Genomic DNA, 24,860 nt, shown 5'->3' with positions numbered 1-24,860 from the left:
AAGTCAGCCATCTACTAAAAACCCTTCACCAGTTCCCTAGGCCCGATTTAGGAAGATCCGAACTCCTTAGCGTGATAAATCAGGCACTTTGGAATGAGAACCTTTCCCTTCTGGCCTGATGTTGTCAATACACTCTTTGCCTCGGCCGTAAACCCACGTGCTCCCAAATACGTAATGCTTTGTGTCACTGTGCCTTCTCACACGCCGATCTGTCTTTTTATAAACTTGGAATCCACCTCCCCCCTCCCCCACCCCTCTTCTTGATTTAAATAACCCTTATTTGTCCTTGAAAGTTCGGCTCAAGCGGTATTTCCGGTATTTCCCGAGAGGCCTTGCCCGCCCAGCGACGACTCAGATGCTGTCCAATGTCCCCACTGTGGCTCTCGACGTTCCCGTCATTGCAACTGATTATTGATCTGTTTCCTTCACCGAACTCCACATATAAAGCCTTATTCAACTCTGTGTTCTTGGTAATTAGTACATGGTAGACGATAAAGATGAAATGAATATATAATGGGTAACCCTAACTGGGGCTGGGACGCGAAGGTGATCTGTTTCTAGAACCTGCACCCCAACCCCATTAAGCTGCCTCTAATGACTCCTTCTGAACCCCAAGACTGTTTGGCTTCTACTTTGTCTTTTTAAAAAATGGACTTTCCTACACTGTAAGCGATCTTCTTAGATATCCTCACACGCCTTGCAACAACCGCTCTGATGGTTTTCACTATGAGGGGACGTGATTCAATCGGCATCGAATAACATATTCAACAAACATGGAAGAAATCGGTGTTGGCTTCCAGCCCGGTTCAGGAGAGCGCTGACCGTCCTACGCACATCTTACATGCACCTCGATTCGGCCTCGCGACATTCCTACAAGACGGTTGTACGTTTGCCATTTCGTACGCGAGGGACGGGGGTTTACGAGGACCATGCAACGTGCCCAAGGTCCCGAGGCTGAGGGGGGCTGGCTCGCTGCCTCCGCAAACGTGTGTGATTAGCTCGACACACAAAGGAGAAGGCAATGAACACGATGGTCACCAAGTGGTCCCCAGTCCAGAACCGGACCGGTGCTGGGAAAGACGCCACGAGACCTCTATCAGGGAAATGTGACACAGTGCCAAAGGGGTCTCTGACGAGATACCCCCCACCCCCGGGAGGGCAAGTGACACAAGTGACACCCGTGAGCCATCGCCCGCCAGGTAGGACCAAGTGGTTTCACCAGATTCCATTAGACTGGGCTTTAGTCTATCAATAAATTTAACTTCACAAACTTCTCTCCCCAAATTTTCAAGTTGCCGGACAACTGCGATTTTTTTTTTTACCCTAAAGACACCCCAGGGTCCTTAACAGTCATCATCTTTCCACAGATCAAAGGAAATATTTCATGTCAAAAGAAACGATGCAGATGCAATTGGTTTCCAGTAAAACTTTCCAAAAGGCACCAATGTTCTTTGACACGAGGCTGCTTATCAACCTGTCCTCAGCTAGTAGACGCCTCAAAGTCACTGCAGACTTTGTAACACCGTCTGCGAGTTCTCCAGAGTAATGATCTCAGAAGCACAACAGCCATTTCAACTCTTCACCCAGCCTCAAGTTTCAACGCCAAAGCTTTGCACTTGTGGCATGTGGGGCAGAGGCTGAGAGGTACACCCTGAGCATGTGAATTCTAATTAGTCACGTGCCATCATGCCTCGACCTCCCAAACTGCCAGGCAGTGTCAGCTTATTAAATGCAGATGCTCGTAAACCAGCTCTGGTACCTCCACACCACGGGGCCCTCTGATCTAACCCCAAGTCTGCGTCTCTTCCTGGGTTTTCAGCAAAAGGCTTCTCTAGCTCCCTAACTGTGCAAGCCAGAGAAACCTCAGAATCCTCAACGTCTCCTTCGTCCCCCACTAGCCAGCCCGATGCCAAGTCCTGACAGACTGAGGTCTCATCACAGCCACTGTCCCCTCCAAACCCCACTCCACACCACAGCCCAGATTATCTTCTAGAAGTACAAATCTCTCCAGCCCAGCCTGCTTGTAACTTTACATCCAGTAAGACAGTCAGGCAAAAATCAACAAAATACTAACAGACCAAATTCAGCAGCACATTAAAAGGATTATACACCATAACCAAGCGGGATTTATTCCCAGAATGCAAGGACGGTTCAATGCACGAAAAGCGATCACTGTAATAGACCACATTTCTAGAAAGAAACAAAAAAACTGCACACGATCATCTCGATGACACAGAAGAAAACATCCGACAAAACCCAATACCCTTTGTTGACATAAACACTCAAACTAAAATAGGGAGAAACTTCCAAAACACGATAAAGGCCATACACGAAAAACCCAGCGTTCAATGGGGAAAGACTCAAAGCTTTCCTCTCAGACCAGAAACGAGGCAAGGATGCCCGATTTCACCACTATTATTCAGGGCAGTACTGGAAGTTCTAGCTAGAGCAACGAGGTAAGAAAAAAGAAAAGTCATCCAAATTTGGAAAAGATGAAGTAAAATTACCTGTTTGAAAATGTAACGATCCTATGTGTAGAAAATTCTAGATTCCACCAAAAGCTGAATTTGTCAGAATAAACCAACCCAGCAAAGTTGCAGGATACAAAATCAATACACGAAAATCAGTTCCGTTTCCACGCTAACGATGAATAATCCAAAAAAGGAGATTAAGAAAACAATCTCATTGACGATAGCATTAAAAAGAATATTTACAAATAAACTTAACCAAGGAAGTGAAAGGCTTGTGTACTGAAAACTACAAAATAATGCTGAAAGAAATTAAAGACGACACAAATAAATGAAAAGACATCCTCTGTATAATGCATTGGAAGCCTTAATGTGACAGGCAATACGAATTACAAAGCAATCCGTGTCAAAATTCCCACAGCAATGTTTGCATAAACTAAAAAAACCCACTCCAAAATCCATATGAAATCTCAAGGGAACCCTCAATAGCCAAAATACTCTTGAAATGGAACAAGAAAGTTGAAGGCCTCACACTTCCTGATTTCAAAACTTACTACAGTAATAAATATAGTACGGTTACTAGCATAAAGACATACCGACCAACGGAATAGAAAAGAGCCCAGAAATAAACCCTCATATATACGTGGCCAATTTATGTTTGTCAAGGATGCCAAGAATTTTCAGTGGGGGAAAGAACAGTCTTACAAGTGCTACTGGGCAAACCGGATATCCACATACAAAATAATGAAGTTGGACACTTCCCTACGCCAAAACTCAAAACAGACCAAAGACCTAAATGTAAGAGCTAAAACTATAAAAATTTCAGAACAGAGAGGAAAAGCTTCATGACACTGGATTTGGTGATTTTTTTGGCTATGACACCGAAGGCATAGGCGCCAAGAAAAAAAATAGGTAAACTGGACTGTACCAAAATTAAAAACTTTTGTACATCAAAGGATACTATCCGTGTGAGAGTAAAAAGACAACTTTCTGACTGCTCTTGGTACCTCATGTATGGGAGAAAATATTTGCCAATCATGTATCGAAAACGGAACATATAAAGAACTCAACGACAAGTAACAACCCAATGTTAAAAAGCGGACAGAGTGTACACCAATGTTCATAGCGGCATTATTCACGGTGGCCAGGACACGGAAGCAACCGAAGTGTCCTACGATCGATGACTGGATTAAGAAGCTGTGGTACATATGGACAATGGAATGTTACTCAGCCATAAGAAGAGATGAAATACCGCCATTTGCGACAACCTGGATGGACCTCGAGATAATCATGCTAAGCAAAATCAGCCAGACTGAAAAAGTAGGAAATCATATGACATCACTTATATGTGTGATAGAAACCTAAATGCAACAAATGAACAAGAGAAAGAGAGACTCATGGACATGGACGATGGACTAGTGGTTACCAGAGGGTTGCGGGGGAGGCAGACGGGGTAAAAGGGGTCAAATATGGGGTGACAGAAAGAAATCTAACTGTGGGCGGTGAACACACAGTGTAAACACATATATGCCTCACTGTTAAAGCGTACGGCTGAAACTTATTGGATTTCGTTAACCAATGTCACCATAAAAAAGTAAAAAAGTCAAAAATAAAAATAAATGGACAAAGTACTGACATTTCTTCAAAAAAGATATACGAATGGCCCATAAACACATGAAAAGACCATCGACGTCACCATTAGGGAAATATAAATTAAAACCACGAGGAGATATCGTTAATACCAGTTGAGATGGCTACTACCGAAAACGAACATCGACCCGCCACCACCACCAAAACAAAGAACAGAACACAAGTGTATAGACAAGGACATGCAGGGCCTGGAACCCTGGTGCATTGCTGGTGGCAACGTCAAACAGCACGGCTTTCGTGGAAAACAGTATGGCGGTTCCTCGAAAAGTTAAACAGCAACGCTCAGAACAGCCAACGGGTGGCTACGACCCGTGTCCAGAAGACGAATGGATAAACTAACTGTGGTGTGTACGATGGAATAGGATTCTTTACGAAAAAGAAATTCTGGCACATGCTATTAATACCTTGAAAACAGTATGCTAAGTAAAATAAGCCAGACGGAAAAGGACAAGTATTGGATGATTCCATTTATGTGAGGTGCCTAGAGCATTCAAATCTATAAAGATAGAAAGTAGTAGAAGGGGGTAAGTAGGAATCGGGGGGAGGGAGGCATGGGGAGTCGTTTAATGGGTAGTTTTTTGGGGAAGATGAAAATTCTGGAAATGGATATGGTGATAGCTGCCTAACAATGTGAGTGTACTTGGTGTCGATTATACACTTAAACTAGTCAAAATGGTAAATTTTATGTGTATTTTCTACAAAAAAGTATCTTTAGATGATGACAGTCGTGCTCAGGAATCTGGCAGAGGTCATACCTGTTTGAAAACTGGATCTGCTACTTTGCAGCCGAGTGACTTGGGATAATTACTTAACCTCTGAAGTGCTCTATTTAGTTTCCCCTTTTGTAAAATGAGGACATCACTACCTCACAGGGGTGCTGTCAGGATTTCCAGTTTTTTAAAGTAAAATGCCCAGTATAGGGCCTTTGACAGCGTCAACTCAGCAACGATGGGTTATTTTAGCAGCTTTAGTGGAAAAAAAAGGTAGTAGGTTATCATTTAAAAAAAAACATAACTGAAGAGAGGTGGAAAAGCCTTAAAGTAATATGCACAGGCACCAGGAGACAAGGGAACCCGCAAAAAGGAGGGACGGCAGAAAGGGAGGGGCAGTCTTGGCTTCCCAACAGTTCCTGAAGAACTCTCCTGATAGAGAGAATTTCGTTTACTAAAAGCTCAGGGTGAAGCGTGTGACACAGATGCTTAGAAAACGCGATCGCAGGTCCCCAGTGACAGTCTGGTTCACCTGCCACGATTCTAAGAACACTCTTTCAGGCTTACGAATAAACAGGAGCGCTTCCAGAAGAGGCATCCCGAGAGGTGAGATGGGGGGCGGGTTCCGTGTAAAGGCGTCAGGTGCTCGAACTCAGGTAGCGCAGTCACACTGCAGATTTTACAGGAGCAGGTATTACACCGGAAGGGGGTGGGGGCGGTGCCAGGAACGGTGACTTTTACGGTATTTTCCCCTCTAAGAGTCTACGATTCTAAATGGAAATGTTTAAACTCGGGATCTCTGGAAAGACAACACTGCTCCACAGAGAGCTAAGCGTGGAAAGCTGTTCTGGGAAAATCTCTTTGGATAACGGCAGTAAAAACTCTTGAGCAAAAGCAGTAAGACGATTTCCAAAGTGTGTACTTCTAACTGGCAAATTCATTTCAGGCAAAAAGAAAAAAACACACTTAAAACCGACAAGCACAAATAAACCAACTTTAATAGATTATTTTGTATTTATATAGCGCCTTCTTCAAGAACTTTAGATGCTTTACAGACATTATATCTAATTAATCCCCACAACAACCCTGTGAGGTAGGTATTACCCCCATTTCACCAGATAGGGAGACTGAAGCACAGAGAGGGTAAGTGACTTGCCCAAGGTCACACAGTTAAGTCCACTGAGGAGCCAGGACCCGAGCGCCTCAGCCTCCCAGCTCCCAGGTAATCGCCTCATGACAGAATCTTTAATGAAAGTAGCTTCAAAGAAAGTATCAAGAGTAGTATGTTATGAAAACGAGGTCTTTCTACTGCTGTCAAGGAAAAAACCCTACACTGATGGTTCGCGGCAACACGGACCCACATATTACACGTTTCCTTTGCTCCCTTTTCCTGAGTCACGTGGCTCCTGCCTTCCGTAATGTTCTACAGGTAACGTTTCCAAGACAGAAGCCATACGACTGAGAAGTGAGGCTTGATTTAGAATATTTACCTTTATGATAATTTATAGAGATTTTTATTCCAATGTACAAAATACGGGACAGCCATCCCAACAAACACGGACACACAGAGAGCAATCGGTCACCACTTACGACTTCCGGCCACCCTCATTTAACCACTCAGTCGACAGACAACCTCAGACGCTTTCTGTACGCATCACCCTTCTCGCTGCGGTCCCCCCAACCCCGGCCCTAGATGTTTTTAAAGCATACTGAGTTTCTGAAAAGCTTCCCGACGTTTTACTCAGATGCAGCTGCACGGACAGTAAAAAGTAAACTGAAAACCATCGCCCACGGCCCCTCCCCTGACAAATCATACTACGAAATACGGTGTGGATGGTGTGCGGCCGCGGAACTCCACGAAAAAGCCGTAACTTGCTGTAACGTGAAACTTAACCTTGGCCTTCCCCGTGAGATGCGCGACGCAGCTTTCTGCGCCGCACCTCTGCACGACTGACCGCATCTTTCTCGCACGTGCGGTGGCCTGACACGTGCGAACGGACTCAGCTTCACTCCGCTCTCCTCCCCTGTGCCGAAAGCTGCAGAAATACAGCTCGACATTCCCACACAAGTTGCTCTGAGCCCTCGAAAAGAAAAACGTATCCGGCTCGACCGCTGTGGTCTCCCCACACTCTTGGCTCTGGCTGTCTGTGCGATGCTGGCAGATGTGGCTACACGATCTGCACGGAACAATTTCAGCCGGGGGAAGGCTTTAGAAACTACACCTTGGGAAGCAATTTGTCAAAACACGTCACCGTTTCTGCCGGCACATCTGTTAAACAGCCCAGTTAGCTACGGGGCCCTGCTGAAGATATGTTCATGGAACGAACAGGTGAAGTCATTTCCTGAGCTAAAAAGATACAAATAATAAATGTTAATAATAGCAGCAGACAAAAACATTCTTTTTTGTTGTTTTTCGTAGTCAACAGTATTAGTAAAATTAGAAAATTACAGCGATTAAAAAAAAGATGACTGCCTGAAAAGGTTCATCGAGAACATCCACGGCCTGATTGATTGCTAGTATTCTGAACGTATATTCGATTATTTTCTGCAAGTGGCTTTCAGCTACTGTCAGAGAACTGTGATGCGCGGACAAGTGTCAACTGCAATAATTTACACACGGCACGTTACACACACACTGCTTCAAACTCCCGACGGAAGGGAGTCTTAACAAACATCAAGTTTAACTTCCAGAACACTCTTCCAGGAAGGTGTGTAAAGGCGGAGCGGGGAAGAGGACTTGCTTGTGTATTCCTGGTCTACGCCATTAAAATCTGACCGTCAGAGGGTTTTTGGCTAACCACCCAGGCTGCTGGGGTTTCAGCGACCGGATTTCTTCTTTCCCAGGTAAAGAATGACGCCTGAAAATAACAACTGCTACGACATGAATTTTCCAAACATGGCCTCAACTTGAAACATCAGAGTATTTAAGAAATCTAAAGACTGGTATATCACCACTGCACCGGAATTTCTTTTACCATTCCAACAACTATAAGGGAATTCTTGATAGTTTCTTATTTTACTGAAATTAAAGCTGAATGAAATAACTGACTTATCAACTATAACAAAAGGACAACTATTTAGCCAGAGATATCAGTTCCTCCTGTAAAAGAATATTTACCTCCTCCTTGCAATGTTTTTTTAAAGAATCTTACTGATTTCAAATAGAGTTGAAAAATCCATCTTAAAAAACAGAAACAAACGAAAGGACTAGTTAAACTGACAAAAAGTAGTAAAAATATGCTCAGATTTACTGACAGACTCATGGGCGCTTCATACAATACTTAGACTCTACCAGTTTTAAGTAAAATAAATAAGGAAAAAAATTCTAATTACAAAGCCAGTCTTTCCCCTTGGGGAAACAAAAAGCCGCTTTTGACCAATTGTTCCCTACATATACATACACTGTATATTATTATAAGCTTCTTCAGAGAAGCAGAACGTATTTGTCTTCCTGACACTGGAGTCCAGTAGCTGTTGGTTTGCTTTACGTCAGGAAGGCCAACTGCGAGTGTTGGGCCCACGAGTATGTCTGGTTTACGCACGAGAAGACCACTGACTACTCTTTCTATTCATCGCTTAACACAGGCGACGGGACGCGGTGCCTGTCACCTCCTAAACCCACGACGCGACCTCCCCCGGTTCTCGTGCTTCTTGCTGCGCCCCAAGGAGTTCAAACCATCGCCGGTGCAATTAATAAAGAGCAAATGCGTGTCAATTACTGGAAGGCTGTTTGACAAGAGGAGCTGCTATCTCTGCTGTCACTTCCTCGTCGTATGGAACTGCACAGACGACATGATACCTGAGCGAATAAATCAACTACCATGATAGGAAGAGCTTGTTCATCCACAGTCTTTGCTTTATTGTGTGCAAAGTATGCTACTGCCCCCTGAGCTTCCTGCATTTCTCTTTTCTTGAAAAATCAGTGCATGATCCTTTCCAAAGTAACCAGAGAAGAAATGAGGCAGAAATCTCTCCATCGCGGTTCCCCCTCAGTCCCGAGACTGATAGAAAAGGATGTAACCAGACTCAGAGTTCTTTGAGATATCTGACGTCAACCCGTAGAATTCTTCAATAGCTTGTGCATCTATTTTCTGGGAAGCAAAATGTAAACGTTAGTACATCGGTGAGCTCCTGGAACTGCTTAAATCCAGTAAAATCATCAGCGTCTCTTAGAAACATTCCCTTCATTTCCTCATCTATAAAACAGCCTTTACACATCCGGAGCGGCTTAAATTAAAAAGACTGATAGTACCAAGTGTCGGTGAGAATACGGAGCTACTCTCACGCACAGCTGGGGGAGGTTTGAAATCGCACGGACGACATGGGGAAATGTCAGCACTTCCTTGCAAAGCTGGACACGCAACTACCTTTTGATCCAGCAAGTCTATCCCTGGGAATCGGCTGAACTATATGAAATCACTAATTGTCAGCCATTCGGGACCTATGCAAATGGCCATTTCATGTAGTCCGACCTTATATACACCCAAGAAAATGAGCGCATACGTCCAGCGAAAGACTTGTACAAGGATAATCGAGGCAGTTTTATTCATAATAGTCAGCAAGAGACAAAAAGCCGAGTTTCTAACTTGGTCTAGTCATACGATGGAAAAGTACACGGCAATGACGAGCTCCTACCACAGGCCACGAGAATGATCTCACAGATACAATGAGTGGAAAAAGCCAGACACAAAAGGACTCATACTTGATGGGTCCATTTAGAGGCAAGCATAGGCATTATGAATCATAATCATAAAAGTCAAAATAGTGGGTTCTAGGGATGGCAGGTGGGGGGGGGAGGAGAGCTGGGGGGGGGAGGCTGACCAGAGGCATGATGGAGCCTGCTGGGGTGCTGAAAATGTACTATATCTTGATCTGGATGTGTGCATGTGTGTATGCACAGGTGCACGCACGTGTGTGCATGCACGCACAGGTGCACGCACGTGTGCACGTGCATGCATGCACAGGTGCACGCGTGTGTGTACGTACATGCACACACAGGTGTGCACGTGCATGTATGCAAGCCCATGCAAAAATTCATCAGGTTGTTGCTCATGATCTGTGTGATTTATGACAGGTGTGTCATAGCTTGATAAATCACTTCTTTAATAATTCGTTTGTTATAACTAGCTCTGTTGGTGAAAGCTATTCCTTGTTTCAGTCTCGACATTGTCAAAGTCAGATGACAACGCACACACTGGGGTCTGATGTCAAGGAGCATGAAGTGGGGATCAGATTCATCTTAAGACCTAGACGTTTGTCTAGTGGTCACCACTCGTCACCCGTGAATGAGAAGCTGGGAGAAGAAAGCGAAGAGTGAAATACACGCACAGCTTTGAAGAAAAATAAACGAAGAAACTACTTACTTCTACAATATCGTCATCAAACAATAACCAAAAATCATGACTCTTAACTATTGCGATATAATGGCCTCGATTGGGACCACTGAAACAAAGAGAGAGAAAAGTTAGTTTTAGAAAATATTCATTAATGTTACTCTTCTATGCCCTAAATATCACGTTCTATGAAGTAGAAAAACCAAAACGGACGAAAATACTCCTTATCTATTCCTTTTCTCCAAATATCAAGCTACATGGATTGCGACTGGCATTCGATTTTAAAATCAAATAATTAGGACTCTACAACCAGTATTCTATAAAGCTATGGTATTAAAATTCTCTACTGTCTTTGTAATAATTTTAAATTATTTTTTGAAATAATTTTCAAATTTGCTTCTATGAAAGATTCATATAAAAACTTCTAGCATTTTCGGTGGGAGAAGAGGGGATCGCAGCCAGAACATGCTGAGTTAAACCACAAAACAAAACATGCAGAATTGTTTCTAAGTCTCACTCCCCTGGCGATAATCTTCCTCTTGAGGAAAGATCCCACATGATGTTCGAAAAGGCAAAAAATATATATATATGTGTGTGTGTATATATCCCTCAAATCTACTGATCCGAAAACAAGCTTGAACTTCATAAACTTCTTTAAAAACAAATGACATTTGCCCAATGATCAGCACTATCTTGAAGTATAATTATTACTATAACTGCCTCTGCATCTCGTTATAAACAAATGTGGAATAGAGAAATCTCGATATGTGAAAAATAAAGGAGAGGTTGCTTTATAAAAGGACATGGTGAAGATTTTAAACTCGCTCAATTACTCTGGTTTCTCTTCAGATCGTATAAATCTTTCGCCTTTTAAACTCGATTTGGCTTATGATTATAAAAATTTATGTTTTATTAAAGTGTAGTTCTGTAATGGATATAACAGAATGTGAAATAATTTTCAACAAAAATTATTCTTATGGCGAATATTATTTTACAAGGTGTGACCTCAGACACTAGAATAAGCCACTTCCTGCGTTTCCTGTGTCAGACCCTTCGGTCCTGCAGGTGAGATGAATATCTAGATGACAGAATGATACACAAACAAGAGGACTCTTTCTCGACAGAGAAGAAAGCTTTTAATGCTAAGATAGGTTTATTTTTGCCACTTCTATAGAGTTCATTTAAAAATTTATAGTGAGGAGGGTAAGAAATGAAAAAAACATTTTAAGGGGGCGGCTGTCTCCATTGTCTAATCGCTAGTCTGAAGAACAGGAGACAGGAGTTAATTACAGACGCTAACGGTAAGGTGAAGAGCTGAGGCTAATAAATCTAACACGCTCGGTGCGCCACGCGCCATGCCCGATGTGTGCGTCACTGAGCTGGTCGCTGGGGCATCGGAGAGGGCCCCGGCGACACTGCCTTGAAGACACTGGCAGCTGAGTAGGTAACTGCTCCGAAGCACACGCAGAGCGGGAGAGGATGTCACAGCACAGCCACAAGGACAGAGAAACCGGGAGACCTCAACCTGGGAAGGGAGAGGGGACAGGGAGGAGGCCGAGAAAGGCCGGTCATCCGGTGGAGCTGGGGTCCGAGATGGGCTTTAAGTATAATATAGTGTATAACGACAAAAGTGAAAAACTTAGCAAACCTTTGTTGGAGGTCCACTGCATGCCAGGCATTAGGGAGACAGCGAGCAAGCTGCACTGGCACAGACATGCAGAAAATGCGATTCCCCAGCAGTCAGAGGCGGCGGGCAAAGGGCACTAACTACCCTGTACCCTGGCAGCTACAGGGAAATCGCATCAAAAAACAAACATTTTTTTAATTTAAATATTTTGTCGTTAACGGACACATTATTTCCTGTTTCAAAAAGTGCCCGTTCTCGTAAGGGACGCGGACATACAGACTGACCAGCGTGACACACTACGAAGCGGCCAGGAAGGGCCGGGAGCGCGCGCAGCACGTTCGTTACGTGACCGCAGCGCTGTGGCCCCGGGGTAAACTGAGGCTGCAGAGAGCGCGCGGAGGAAGCCGGAGGGGGGCAGGGGAAGGACGGACGTCTGTGCTGAGCGGGGGGTCAGCAGCACCCCTAGATTTTCCACAGCATCCTGAGAGCTGAGACAGGAGAAGCGGCCAGGCAGCTTCACGGTGTGTGACAACATGCTTTAAATAACAGACTGGCTGGAGGAGGAAGTGAGGCCAAGGAAAGGGGTTTTTTTAAAAGAAAGATCAAGAGCCCGGAGGCTGGGGGGAGGGGGAGCAGATTAAATTTTAAAAGGAGACGGGAGGGGGCCCTGTGGTCAGGAATCTCAGAGTTCAAGATCTTGCAAGTGGAACAATTCGAAAGACCGAGCATAAGTCGCTAAAACTCACTGTCACTGAATATAAAGAGGTTAAAATATGGTAAAGTTAGGTGTGAAAAACCATCATCATCATCATCGTTGTTGTTGTTGTTGTTGTTGTTATTATTATTATCAGTTATAGTGTTGTTTCTAAAACAGCAGAGGCTATTATTATTATTATTATTATCAGTTATAGTGTTGTTTCTAAAACAGCAGAGGCTAAGGGGCTCACACTCCCCCGTTAACCCAAACACGCAGTGATGCACTATTCACATTTTTCAGACCAGAAAACTGACATTCGGGGACTTCCGTGTGAGGTCGCGCCCACCAGAAATGGCAGAAAGAACTGAAACTGAGGTTTCTTGCCTCTAAAACGCCTGGTCTGAATCACTACACCAAGGCTCTTTAAGTTTTCTCTGTTTCCTCCATTCAGATGTCGTCACTCTTTGGAAACGGAACGCTCCAGAAACGGAAAAGAAAGATTAACGCTGAGGATAAATTCAGTGAGGCCAGCTAATGCGGGCAGCGGAGGTTCAAGGCTACACTGTAGAAAGTGACGTTCGGTTGTCGTTACGTATTCTGAGCAGAAAGCTGGGGGGGGACACTTAAGATGAGAAGGCCGGGACCCCCTCCGCCGAGTTGTCAGTGCAAATTCTCCAAACCCGGGGCAACAGGACGAGCGCTATTTTACAGTTATTACAGGAAATTCTCGACAGTCCATGAAGGTTGTGTGTTTCAAATGTAAGTTCTGATTCCGTGACTCTCTTGTAGTTTAAGAATTCTTTGAGCTATTTTATAAATTAAGATATATAGAGTGAGCTATCACACTGAATTGGCTAACAGGAAATAACCACTGAGATAAACATTAGAAAACTTTATCTTTAACAGATTATTTCCAAAATATTTTAAATTAAGGTTTTCACAACCATTAACGTAATGAACATATCCAATGAATCCCAGAAATAATTTATTTTGCAAATAAATATACTGAGGTATTTTTACCAACAACCAAAATTACATGGATGGATGATGGATGGCTAGATAGACAGACAGACAGACAGACAGACAGGAAAAAAAGACAGGCCTGAAAATTCTTAGAATAGTATTTAAATAATAAGAATAAAAACCAAATCCAGGCAATAATATATAAAAGTTTTAAGGAGGAAATAATACAATCTACTGTACCTGAAAAATCCATTTTAAAATAAAGGAATCTTCCTACTAAAGCAACGGGAGGCTGAGACCCTGTGACAGGTCTGCCTCTGAGTGTGGAAGGAGCGCCACCACCAACCCAGTCCCCACCCATACACCCCCCCCAGCCCCAACAACCCCCCACCCCACCCCCCACCCCAGTCCCTGGGTGCACTACCTTCCACAGTGAACCACCACAGCGACGAGGTCGTACATTCTGTCAGGATTGGTGGCATCGCCTGAAGTGTTAAAGAGACGGAGTTCTAAAGGGAAAACCACCCGGTAAGAAAGTTTCGTGTAACGATGAAGCTGATCCATGTATTTAAATCTCTTCAGGTGTAGAGCTAGAATCATGGGCAGTTTTTTAACTTTCATCCTAGTAAAACAAACACGAAAAACAAAATTTCATAAAAGACATTCACCGTACCCTTAAAAGAACGATCGAATTTTATGATTCAATTAGCAGACGGTTAACGGTCAGTTTTTAATAGCCCGGCACTGCCCGCTTTTGCATATTTCTACCAATTATTTTTCTATTGGCAAAGCGACATCCTGAACGTCTTAAGACTAGTCCCCCCCATTGTCACCGAACCATGTGACTCAGCACGCGACACGGCTCCGAAACACACGGGGTGGCAGCACTGTCTGTTAAGAAACCTTTACTTCTGACACGCACGTCCCTTAGTATAAGGCTAACCGCACACCGTGCCTATGCCCGGTGCCTATGCCAGGTCCTCAAAGCTGCCAGGTCCTCTGGGTGTGAGTGGGGGCTGAAATCATCGGTTCTATCAACCTATATAATTAATAACAGATGGAGGAGAGGAGACAGTGTGAAAAGCATTAAAGACCATCCCACTAAAGGTGTTTGCCAGAGAGAAGAAAGCACTCCATATTAAGAATAACAACTTCACGTACCCTAGAAAAGGAATAACGTAATCAGGACATTAAGGAGTTAAGTGTTTAAGTGTGAAGCACAGGCCACCGTAAGCACAGGCCATCGTTCACATGCTGCATAACCGCGATTATGCCCTTACACGCCATTACCCCCCGAGGCCGCCTGTGCACTCCCAGCCACCCAAACCCCAGCCCCCTCCTCTGAGGCTCAGCTCAGATGTCTCACCCTCTGGGACACAAACTGCTGAGTCTTTAGTCCTCTAACGGCACTTTACTGACACACACGCGTGCGCGCACGCACACACACGTGCACACACACGCGCACGCATGGTTTATTACCCTATAAAGTATCTAGGTGATGAGGGGTCTTTCTCTTCTCTTAGGGTTAGAACCTTTTTTTTTTTTCTCTCTGCAACATGCCTGGTACATGACAGATAACTTGACGAATGCTGCAGAGCTGAATTCCGTATGCGTGCAGTGAAGCAAAAACAGTTTTCATAATTAGAAAATGAAATTTACCAAGCCGCTGCCTCTAACGAAGTGAACAAAATCGTTTTCCAGCATTATGCTAAATCTGCATTCCACAGATCTTAAATGTGGCTGGCAGCTTATTGTTCCAGAAATATTTACTATTCTACTAACCTGGCCTTTGAAAAACATTAGTGAAAATTAATCTAAACACTTCATCATTCCTGGAAAGCGATCTAGCGGTATGAATTAAAGAGTCATTTGGCCTTGATCTAAGCAATCCCATTTCTAGAAATGAAATACATCTCAAATACAAGACTTCTGAGAAAAATTAACTTTTAGAGTTATTTTATATCGTGAAAATCCTCACAATTCAACAACAGGAAATGGTGAAATAGACTACAGTGCAAACATCACAATATTATGCAGCTTCAAACGACAGCGATGGTGAAAATTTCTACACGGCGTGGAAAAGTAAGATACAAAATTACATAACCGAGAATCCAACTTTATACACACACATCAGACAGTTGATTAAACCTGTGTAGTTTCCAGAACAGATTCTTTCAAAACGACAAAAACAAGGTGTCCTTTGAAAATTCCCAGCGCTGCCTACGTAGTTCCAGAAGATCATCCTCAGCATCAAACCAGCACTAGGGCCCTGGACAGCGGTCAGTCGAGGTCAGGAAGGAGACGGACGGGGCCGGTGGCTGGGGCAAATGTGCTTTTAGAAATGAAGCAAGAGGAGGGAGAAACCTCCAAATGGAGAAAAGAGAAAACACCTAAACGCGTTCTATCGGCCGGCACGTGCAGGAAGCGGGTCCTGCAGGCAGCTCCCTCCTGGAGGAAGAAGCGCCACAGAACCCAGTGCCTGTGGAGACGCACGCGACAGAGTGGAGCAGAAGTGGCATCTGGGGGCTGTCTTTTAAAGACGACGAGACGCGCTTGGAACACTTTCCCGATGTTGCAGTGGTTCAGGAAAACAAGAAAATGCTTGGAACACACATGTAAGGAGTATGAAATTCACAGTGTAGATTTTACAGCAGGGGAAAAAAAAAGTTGACTTCCTACTCAAAACACCAATTCCATCAATACACCAAAAAATGTGTCGGATTCTAGTTTTTCTTCCCTTCAAACCTGTGTGGAGAGGTTACATTAGGAGTTCTTGATCTCTCATTTTTTTTTTTAAGTTGCATTAGAATGTTTTTACAAAAAAAACAGTGAATAAAAAACAAGAACTTTTTTTCCTTTTTTGTTATAAAGTTTGACTTAAACATTGATTTTATCTTCTGTAAACTGACTAATTTTATAGACGTTTAAGAAAGATAGCTTTATTAAAAATTTCCATTAAAAATTTTTGATGACACCTACCATTATACATGATTATATGATTTAATCATATGCATTACACATGATTAAAATTTGGATGAATTTATGTTATACGTACATTTTCTTGCTTACACATCTTTAAAATGATAAGGTGTGTTCGTTTTGCACTCTAATGCTAAGAAGTGTTTACCTTTCTTGATAATATCTAATTATAGTTTAAAACTTTTAAGAAGCAGAAGGATGGAAAAACATAAGCACTAACAAAGTTAGCGGGCTTTGGCTGATACTAATTTCAGACCGAGTGAACTTCAAAACAAGGAATATTACCAGAGACGAAGAAGGACAGTCCATAACAAAGAGGGCCAGTTAATCAAGAGGACATAACCTTAAAAGCATATGCTCCAAATACCGAAGCTTCGAAATTTGATAAAATTAAAGAAACAGATAAATGCATAATCGGAGCTGAAGTCTTTAACAGACTTCTCTCACTAACAAAAAAATGAATGAGCATAATGAACAAATTATGGATCTAACAGACATTTAGGGAACACTCCACCTTAAATTACAGAATAAACATTCTTCTCGATCACAACTGGGACAGTCTCCAATGTACAATTAAAGAAGTTTCGATAAATTCCAAAAGGCCGAAGTCACAGAATATGGTCTGACAAAAATGAAAACACCTAGAAAATTCCTTAAATATGGCAACATATTTCTAAATAATCCATGGGACATAGAAAATCACAAGGGAAATTAGAATGGACTTTGAAATGGATGATAATACAAACATAACATGTCAAAATTTGTGTGAACACAGCCAAAGCAGCAATTAGAGGGAAATTTATAGCTTTAAAATGTCCATATTAGAAAAGAAAATGGGTTTAAAACTGAAAATATAAGTTTCCACCTTAAGATACTATAAAAAAGGGGGGGGCTAAAGAAACCCAGAGCAAGCAGAATAAAATAAGAACAGAAATCAATGAAATAGAAAACAAAATAATAGAGGTTCATAGCATTTAAAGCTATAAAATTCCAATCGCCCTGGGGGGCTCCTGGCGAGGGTGAAGAGCAGGCAGGGGAGGACGCGGTAAGGGCCAATCACAGGCCGAACCCCAAAGACGGCGGTTGCGCACCCCACAGGGACAGTCTGCACCGTGCGTCTCACTGCAGACCGCGCCGGGCACAGCGACGGCAGCCGGGCTTCCACGCTGTGAGGAAATCCCCAGAAACTCCCGTCCGCGGTCCCCCAAGGGGAGGGGCTGACGGCTGCACCCTCGTCCCACCCATGACACCAAGGACTGGGCGCTGTGGAATGCAGGACCAATGCCTGTCTGCTGGTGTTTTTCTCCCTAGAAGAGCCAGAAACCATTCTTGAAAGTAAAATTTCCCATCTGTATAAACCGTGTGAGCCCAGCCAAGAGGTCTATACCCTGAACTTGGCCGGGGAGGCGGGGGGGACCGGTTTGCAAACTCTGACAGAGAAATTTAATATCCCAGCACAAGCACGTAAGTACTAAATTGTTAGAAATCTTGATGACACAGAAAAGCTTAATAATTGCACAGACGTAAAATTTCATTCTTATAAACTGTAAAGTCCCCAAGAACTAACTGGGGCAAATTACAGAGGGATGGGGAGGGAAAACAACGCTGTGACTGGAGTGATGGGGAGACCAGGAGGCTGGGTTGTGAGCACGGAGGGGTCACGGAACACGAGGGACGCCGCCCCCCACCTGTTACACGAGGGCAGGCCGGAGGGAGGCTGCATCCAGGGAGCACCCCGACCGCAGACGGAACAGGACACTGGGCGCTTCCCGGAGATGCTGCCAAGGACGCAGCATCAACCTGCCAAGGGCAGATGGACCCAGACGACCAGAAACACAGGTCGGATTCAGGGGGGTTCTGATGGTGGGGAGGGCTGCTGTGGTCTGAGAGTGTGTCCCCCAACCCCCAAATTACGCTGAAACCCAAAGCCCAATGTGATGGCACCGTCAGTAAGCGGGGCCTGGGCCGAGGGTGGCGGCGTGAACAGGACCCGTGCGCGTGTGACGCGGCGCCACAGGCTTGCTGGCGGCCTTCCACCGTGACAGGACAGTGCCGTGAACCAGGAGGAGGGTCCCCATCAGAACGCGACCTTGCTGACGCCTTGACCTTGGCCTCCCAGCCTGCGGAACTGTAAGAAAGCACCCGACGGTGGTATTGTCATCGCAGCCCGAAGGGACTGAGATGGCTGCCTACAGTAAGGCAAATCCCTGTCGCCGAAAAGACCTGGACGTGGATTTACTACACAGGTGACCAGGACCCGGGCACAGAGTAAGACAGGGGCTAGCTGTGGAAATGGAGCAAAGGGAAGGGCTTGCTCTCAGAGCAGGAAGAATGTCACTCATGAGATCTACGGCACACAGAGATGGACGTGTGGCCACGACGACTTGATGCCGCGTCACCTGGGCATCGCAGGCGTCTTCTTTGATGCCTCGTAAGCACAGGTGTGGCTAAGCTGAAGAAGGATGAAGGGAGAGTACCACAGAGGAAGGCTGTGTGGCCAGGGAGCCAGTCGGGCAGCCTTGGCTCCCTGTCCTCGGTCACTCGTCATCAGATCCCCATCTAAGTGACAGACGAGTGACAGAAGCATCGCTCTTCCAAATCTCGGCACCATTCCCACCCCGAGGCCCAGAGGACAGGAAACATGGCCTGAAACGAAGCCACCAAGCCTTTCTCCGTCTGGTTTCCGCGGGCGACCCTCTGCTGTACCCACATGCTGTCCCCCTGCTGGATAAAAGCCTGGGACGCTGGCCTCACTTGCCAAGCTGGTCTCTCCCTGGACTGCTACACACAGACAGTACGCTGTGTAAACGGGGTCTGTGAGTGAATACGTTCTGGAAAACGCCAGATTAAAGATAAATTTCTTCTGTTCTGTAGGTCTTCTGAGTCTACATTATGAAGCATGAATAAACATGAGGAAATGTTACATAGCAAATCCATCTGATCGTGGGATACTTGTTTTATGGCACATTAATAACATTTCCAGAAATCGTTCCAGATTGAAACTTTTTAGACATTGTCTTTGTATTAATTCGAACAGATAGATCACGAAGGAAAGTCAAACTTCTTATCAGTGTTTTACTGTGGTAAAGAACATGTAACATAAACTTTACCGTCTCGACCCTTCCTAAGTGTACGGTACAGTAGTGCCAGCCGCACGCACAGTATTGTGCAACAGACCTCTGGGGCTTTTTCATCTTGCAAACTGACGTTATGTCCACTGAACAACTCCCCCACCCCGCCCCAGACACTGGCAACCACCATCTTACTTTGTTTCTAAGAATTTGACTACTTTAGACACCTCATAAAACTGAAATCGTACAGAATGTGTCTTTTTGTGACTGGCTTATTTCAGGGGCATAATGTGCTCAAGGTTCATCCACGTTGCAGCACGTGATAGAATTTCCTCCTTTTTTAAGGCTGAACAACGTCCCATTGTTTGTATGCACATTTTCTTTATCCATCATCTGTCAACAGACATTGAAGTTGCTCCCACCTGTTGCTCATCGTGAGCACCGCGGAGGACGTGGGCATGTACTTGCCGCTTTGAGAGCCTCTTTCCAACTCTCTGAGTGCATGTCAGACGCGGGAACGCTGGACGAGGTGGGAGCTCTATTTTTAGGTTTCGAGGAAACGCCACAGTTTTCCACAGCAGCCACAACATCTGACATGCTCTCCGACCGTGCACAGGAGTTCCAATTACTCCACGGCCTCAGCAACACCAATTCTTCCGTTTTCTTTCGATTGTGGCCATCCTAACTGGTGTGAGGTGACATCTTACTGTGATTGTGATTTGCGTTTCCCTGATGATTAGCGATGCTGAGCATCTTTTCACGTGCTCGTTAGCCATTGGTGGATCTTCTTTGGAGAAATGTCTATTCAAGTTCTGTGCCCGCTTCGTAATCGAGTAGTTTGGTTTCTTGTTGTTGAGCTGTAAAAGTTCTTCATACTTTTTGGATATTAACGTTTTATCAGATATCTGGTTTTCAAACGGTTTCCCCCATTCTATAAATATTCTGCAAATATTTTCAACCATTCGCGACATTTCTGTTTCCTTTGCTGTGCGTAAGTTTTAAAATCTGACGTAGTCCCATTTGCCTATTTCTGCTCCGCTGCTTCCGTTTTTGATGTCGTATTCAAGAAATTGTCAAATTCAACGTCATGAAGGTTCTCCCCTATTTTGTTCTAGGTGTTTTATAATTTCAGGTCTCGCGTTTAAGTAGTTAATCTATTTTTATCTAATTTTCGACGTGGTATCAGGGAAGGGTCCAACTTTCTTCTCTCGCAGGTGGATGTCCAGTTTTCCCAGTACCACACGTTGAAGACACTGTTCTTCCCCTACCGCGTAGCCTTGGCACCCTGTTGAAGACCGTCTGACCGTGTGAGTGAGGGTGTATGCCTGGGCTCTTTATTCTGTTCCGTCGGTCTGTATGTGTTTACGTCAGTACCACACTGTTTTGATTAGTGTAGCTTTGTAACATGTTTTGAAGTCAAGAGGTGTGAGGCCTTCAGCTGTTTCTTTTTTACCCACGTCGCGATTGTTCTGGCAATTCAGAGTCGAGATGCCCCAAGTGAATTTTGAATGTTTTCTATTTCTTTAAAAAATGCCACTGAGATTTTGATTGGGATTGCCCTGAATCTGTTGATGTGCTTTGGGCAACATGGCCGTTTTAATACTATTAAGTCTCCCAATCCATGAACACAGGATGTCTTTCCACTTATTTGTATGTTTCTCAATTTTCTTTCAACAATATTTTAGTTCTCAGTGTATATGTCTTTCACGTCTTTTAATTTATCCCTAAGCATTTTATTCTTTTTGACACTGTTGTAAATGAGATTTTCTGATTTCTTTTTCCGACTGCTCATTGTTAATGTATAGAACGGCAACTGATTTTGGAGTGCTGATTTTGTGTGCTGAATCTATTAGTTCTAAAAAGGTTTTTCCACTTGATCTTCAGCATTCTCTGTATGTAAGGTCATGCCGTCTATGAACAGAGGTCGCTTTACTTCTTCCTTTCCGACTTGGAGGTCTTCTCTGGCTATCTGCTCTGGCGAGGGCTTCCAATACTGTCAAACAGAAGTGGCGAGACTGGGCATCCTCGTCTGGTTCCTGGTCTTAGAGGAAAAGCTTTTAGTTTTTCACTGTCTTGAGCACGATGTTGGCTGCAGGCTTTTCACATACGGGTTTCATTACGTCGACGTATGTTCCTTCTATTCCTAGTTTGTGGAGTGTTTTATCGTGAAAGGGTGTTGAATTTTTGTCAAATGTTTTTCCGTATCCACTGAGATGATGATGTCATTTTTGTCCTTCATCCAGATTGAAACCTTTTTAAGTCAAATTGATTTTTGTTTCTTTAATAAGAACTATAATTTGTACATTCAACACAACGTTATTCTGAGACTAAAACTACAGACTTTTAGGGTATTAGGGACCTTAGAAGTCCACTAGTCCAAATGAGACCCCAAAAGATTAAATGGCTTGCCTAATATCACGTGGCAAGTTAGCAGCAAGGCTGATACTCCACCTAGTGGAAAATACGTAATTTCTGTACTGGTGTCGCTCCATGAACTTATACATAATGCAGCCCGCAGAAATACTGCAGAATCTCCTCTATCTGAAAATATGTCATGTGGTAGTGGTGTACTTACAAAACATGTTCACCAAAGCACCATAATGGAGAAAATCTAAACCGTTTGCTGGATCTAGAGGGTTGGTAGATTTAGGTTTGTACGTCCATACAAAAAATACTAGGCAGCACCTCTTAAGACTGACATAAAAGTCTGTTTTCATGGTTGTAATTTAGTAAGTGAAAAGGGTTACAAACCTGTCTAAAGTTTGATTCCGCTTTAAGAATTACGTGTACATACACATGCACCTAAAACATTTATACAAAAATGTTAACAGTGCTCTCGTGAATAATGACGCTTAAGTGATTTGTATTTACTTACATTTTCTAATTTCTGTACAAAGGACATATATTCCTCATGTAATTTAATAAAAGATCTAATATTCAGTAATACATAAAATCTCATGTATTTCTTCAAACCGAACAGCCTGACTTTGTAGACAATGCCTAATCTCTCACGTGTGGTCCCTGACATTCTGTGTGAAGACCAGTTCACGCTCACAGGTGGGCCCTCCTCCACGCGGCCAGTGAAGTTTCTGGGTGACAGTTCTCTTAGCTACATTTTACTTAGTCTTTGAGTCTATCTTCCTTAACCAACAATTTTAGGTTCTTTCTACAACATTTTCAGGATTAATCTAACACATCGGCCCCCATGTCTCTAAGCAAACTTATCTGAGGGGCTCCAATCATCCGCACTAATGAAGGGAACACCGAGAAACCTGTCACCGAAACACCTCCTTTCCCGGTGTCTGTGTCCAAAACAAAAGCAAAAATACAATCGTTTAGAAGTCTAAGTTCTTTCTCTTCCCTTCAGGAACACTTCTATCCGACCGTTCATGGGGCCACGTGACGTCAACATCTGTGTGGGCAGGCAGGGGAGGGCCAGGCAGAGTGAGTGACACGTGTGCGCGAGAGGGAACTGTGTCTGTGTGCACGAGGGGGCGCGACGGGCTACCTGCGGGGGCGCCGACCCGGTGAGCGAGCCCAGCAGCGGAGGGGAGCCCAGTCTTACTTTCAGAGTGAAAAGGAGAAAACTAGACCGAACTCTATGGTCTTGGCTGAAATTGGACATAATCACTGTGAATGTCCATGGTTTTTCGATCTAGACAGATAAATCAGTAGATAAGTAAAGCACAGGTGCGTGTGTCTGTGTGCAGGTAAGCATTTACGAGTGTACACATCGCACGCATTCTCTAGCTCTGTTTACTAGGGGGGCTCAGGAATCGTGACGTCCCAACAGCGATGAGCACACCTGTGCCAGGGTCCTGGTTATCAAACACCGTTCTCTCCCCGGAAGGAGCCAGGCCTCTTGGAGAAACGGCCAATGTCAAGGCCAGGGCAAGGAAAGGACCAGGTACAAGGTGAGCCTGGAAAATCCTGTTGTGCCAGGAAATAAAGAAGTGCTCGAGTGACGGGTCGTGTCAAAAAGCAGCAGGAGCCACCCCGCAGGAGCCCCCGCCAGCCCAGGCAGGGCCCCGGGAACGTGGAGAGACTGGAACGGGATGGATCGTAACCCACTGAACAGAACGGGAACCCTTGAACCCACGCAGATTTTTAAAAATGAAAACACTCAAAGTCTGATGAGAAATGGGGGTGTTCGGAATCTCAAAATACCTCCACACAAAATCCTTATGCGTCGCGCATGGGGAAAAGCCTAGCTTGCGGTGGAGCATTCCGGGCGACATCACTCGACCGAGGGTCCAAAGACAACGGCATTGGCAGCGGCACGGGAAGGAAGCGGTGGCCGCGGCAGGCCTCACACAGCCCATGCAAAGGCCTGCAGCGAGGACGGTCTGCCGCCGACTCCTGGTGGCAGGGAGAGCAATCCCACCGCCCCCCGAGAGAAGGCTGGCGCCACACCTCTCCGTCGTGGGAACAAGCAACATGGTCGATGCGGGACACCTGCTTTCCTCTGGGAGTGGGGTTTTGGCACGCGCCAGGCAGGGGGCCGACGTGACCAGCCCGCAGTACAAATCTTGGGTGCTGAGTGTGTGACAAGCTTCCCGGGTAGACGGCATCCCCCCCGCACGCCCCGCTGTCACATGCAACGCTGGAGGGACCAAGTGCATCCCGTGGGACTTCACCGGGGTGGCTGTGGGAAGCCTGGCACGCTCTGCCCTCGGCCGACTGTGCTCTGCCACCGTCCCTCATGCTAGATCTTAGCCGTGAACATGACTACCTATGCCGAGTCCTGCTGGACCCCCAAATCCGGCAGTGGTCCTGGGGAACCCCAACAGGACACAAACCAAAACCGTGGGCCACAAAAGGGGCTGCAGCAAGAACACAGCATCGCTTCCGGAGATCCCCGCCCAGCGACCTAACGAGAAAGCGCGAGACGAGCCTGAAGAAGGCCATTCCGCACGAGAACGTCTATAATTCCCAAGAGTGTCAAGATGACCGCGGCCGACAAAAAACTAAGGACCGGTCCAAACGTAAAAGACCAAAGAGAAATGAATCCCAAACGTAACGTGTGACTCTGGACCCTCTTTTCCATAAAGGACATTACTGGGACAGCTGGTGATGCCAAAGCCAGGTCTCCGGTGACGGTCTCGTGTCAGCCTTCCTGACCCGGTGGACACGGTACACAGGGAAACGTCCCTGTCGGGAGGAGTTAGCTACTAAATGTCCAGGACCGCGGGAGATCACACCACGACCTCGCTTCAAACGGTCTAGGGTCAAAAAGCCTTCTCGGTACCGTTCCTGCGACTTTTCTGAGATTGTTTCAAAATGCAAAGTAAAATAACAAATGACGAAGATGACGACGACAACCGCACTCCTCGGCACCGAAGCTTGCGTCTGTACTTACAAC

At 44.9% G+C, this 24,860-nt stretch overlaps 1 protein-coding gene across 1 annotated transcript in view; it reads right to left on the bottom strand.

The window, feature by feature from the left end:
* Positions 1 to 5,808: 5,808 nt before the first annotated feature.
* The window catches only part of LOC120602723 (ubiquitin carboxyl-terminal hydrolase 12), a 20,070-nt gene continuing 1,018 nt past the window's right edge, over positions 5,809 to 24,860 (bottom strand). The window contains exons 4-6 of the mRNA XM_039862906.1: positions 13,873 to 14,070; positions 10,192 to 10,270; positions 5,809 to 8,919 (exon numbers count right to left, since the gene is read on the bottom strand). Of these exons, the coding sequence (XP_039718840.1) occupies positions 8,818 to 8,919; positions 10,192 to 10,270; positions 13,873 to 14,070 (379 nt within the window). The 3' untranslated portion in view covers positions 5,809 to 8,817. The remainder of the gene's footprint in view (positions 8,920 to 10,191; positions 10,271 to 13,872; positions 14,071 to 24,860) is intronic.

The sequence above is a fragment of the Pteropus medius genome, unplaced genomic scaffold (genome assembly GCF_902729225.1).
Source record: "Pteropus medius unplaced genomic scaffold, Ma_sr-lr_union100, whole genome shotgun sequence".
NCBI lineage: Eukaryota > Metazoa > Chordata > Mammalia > Chiroptera > Pteropodidae > Pteropus > Pteropus medius.
Note: the sequence above shows the minus strand (reverse complement) of the source record. Positions and strands in the feature narration are given on the sequence as shown.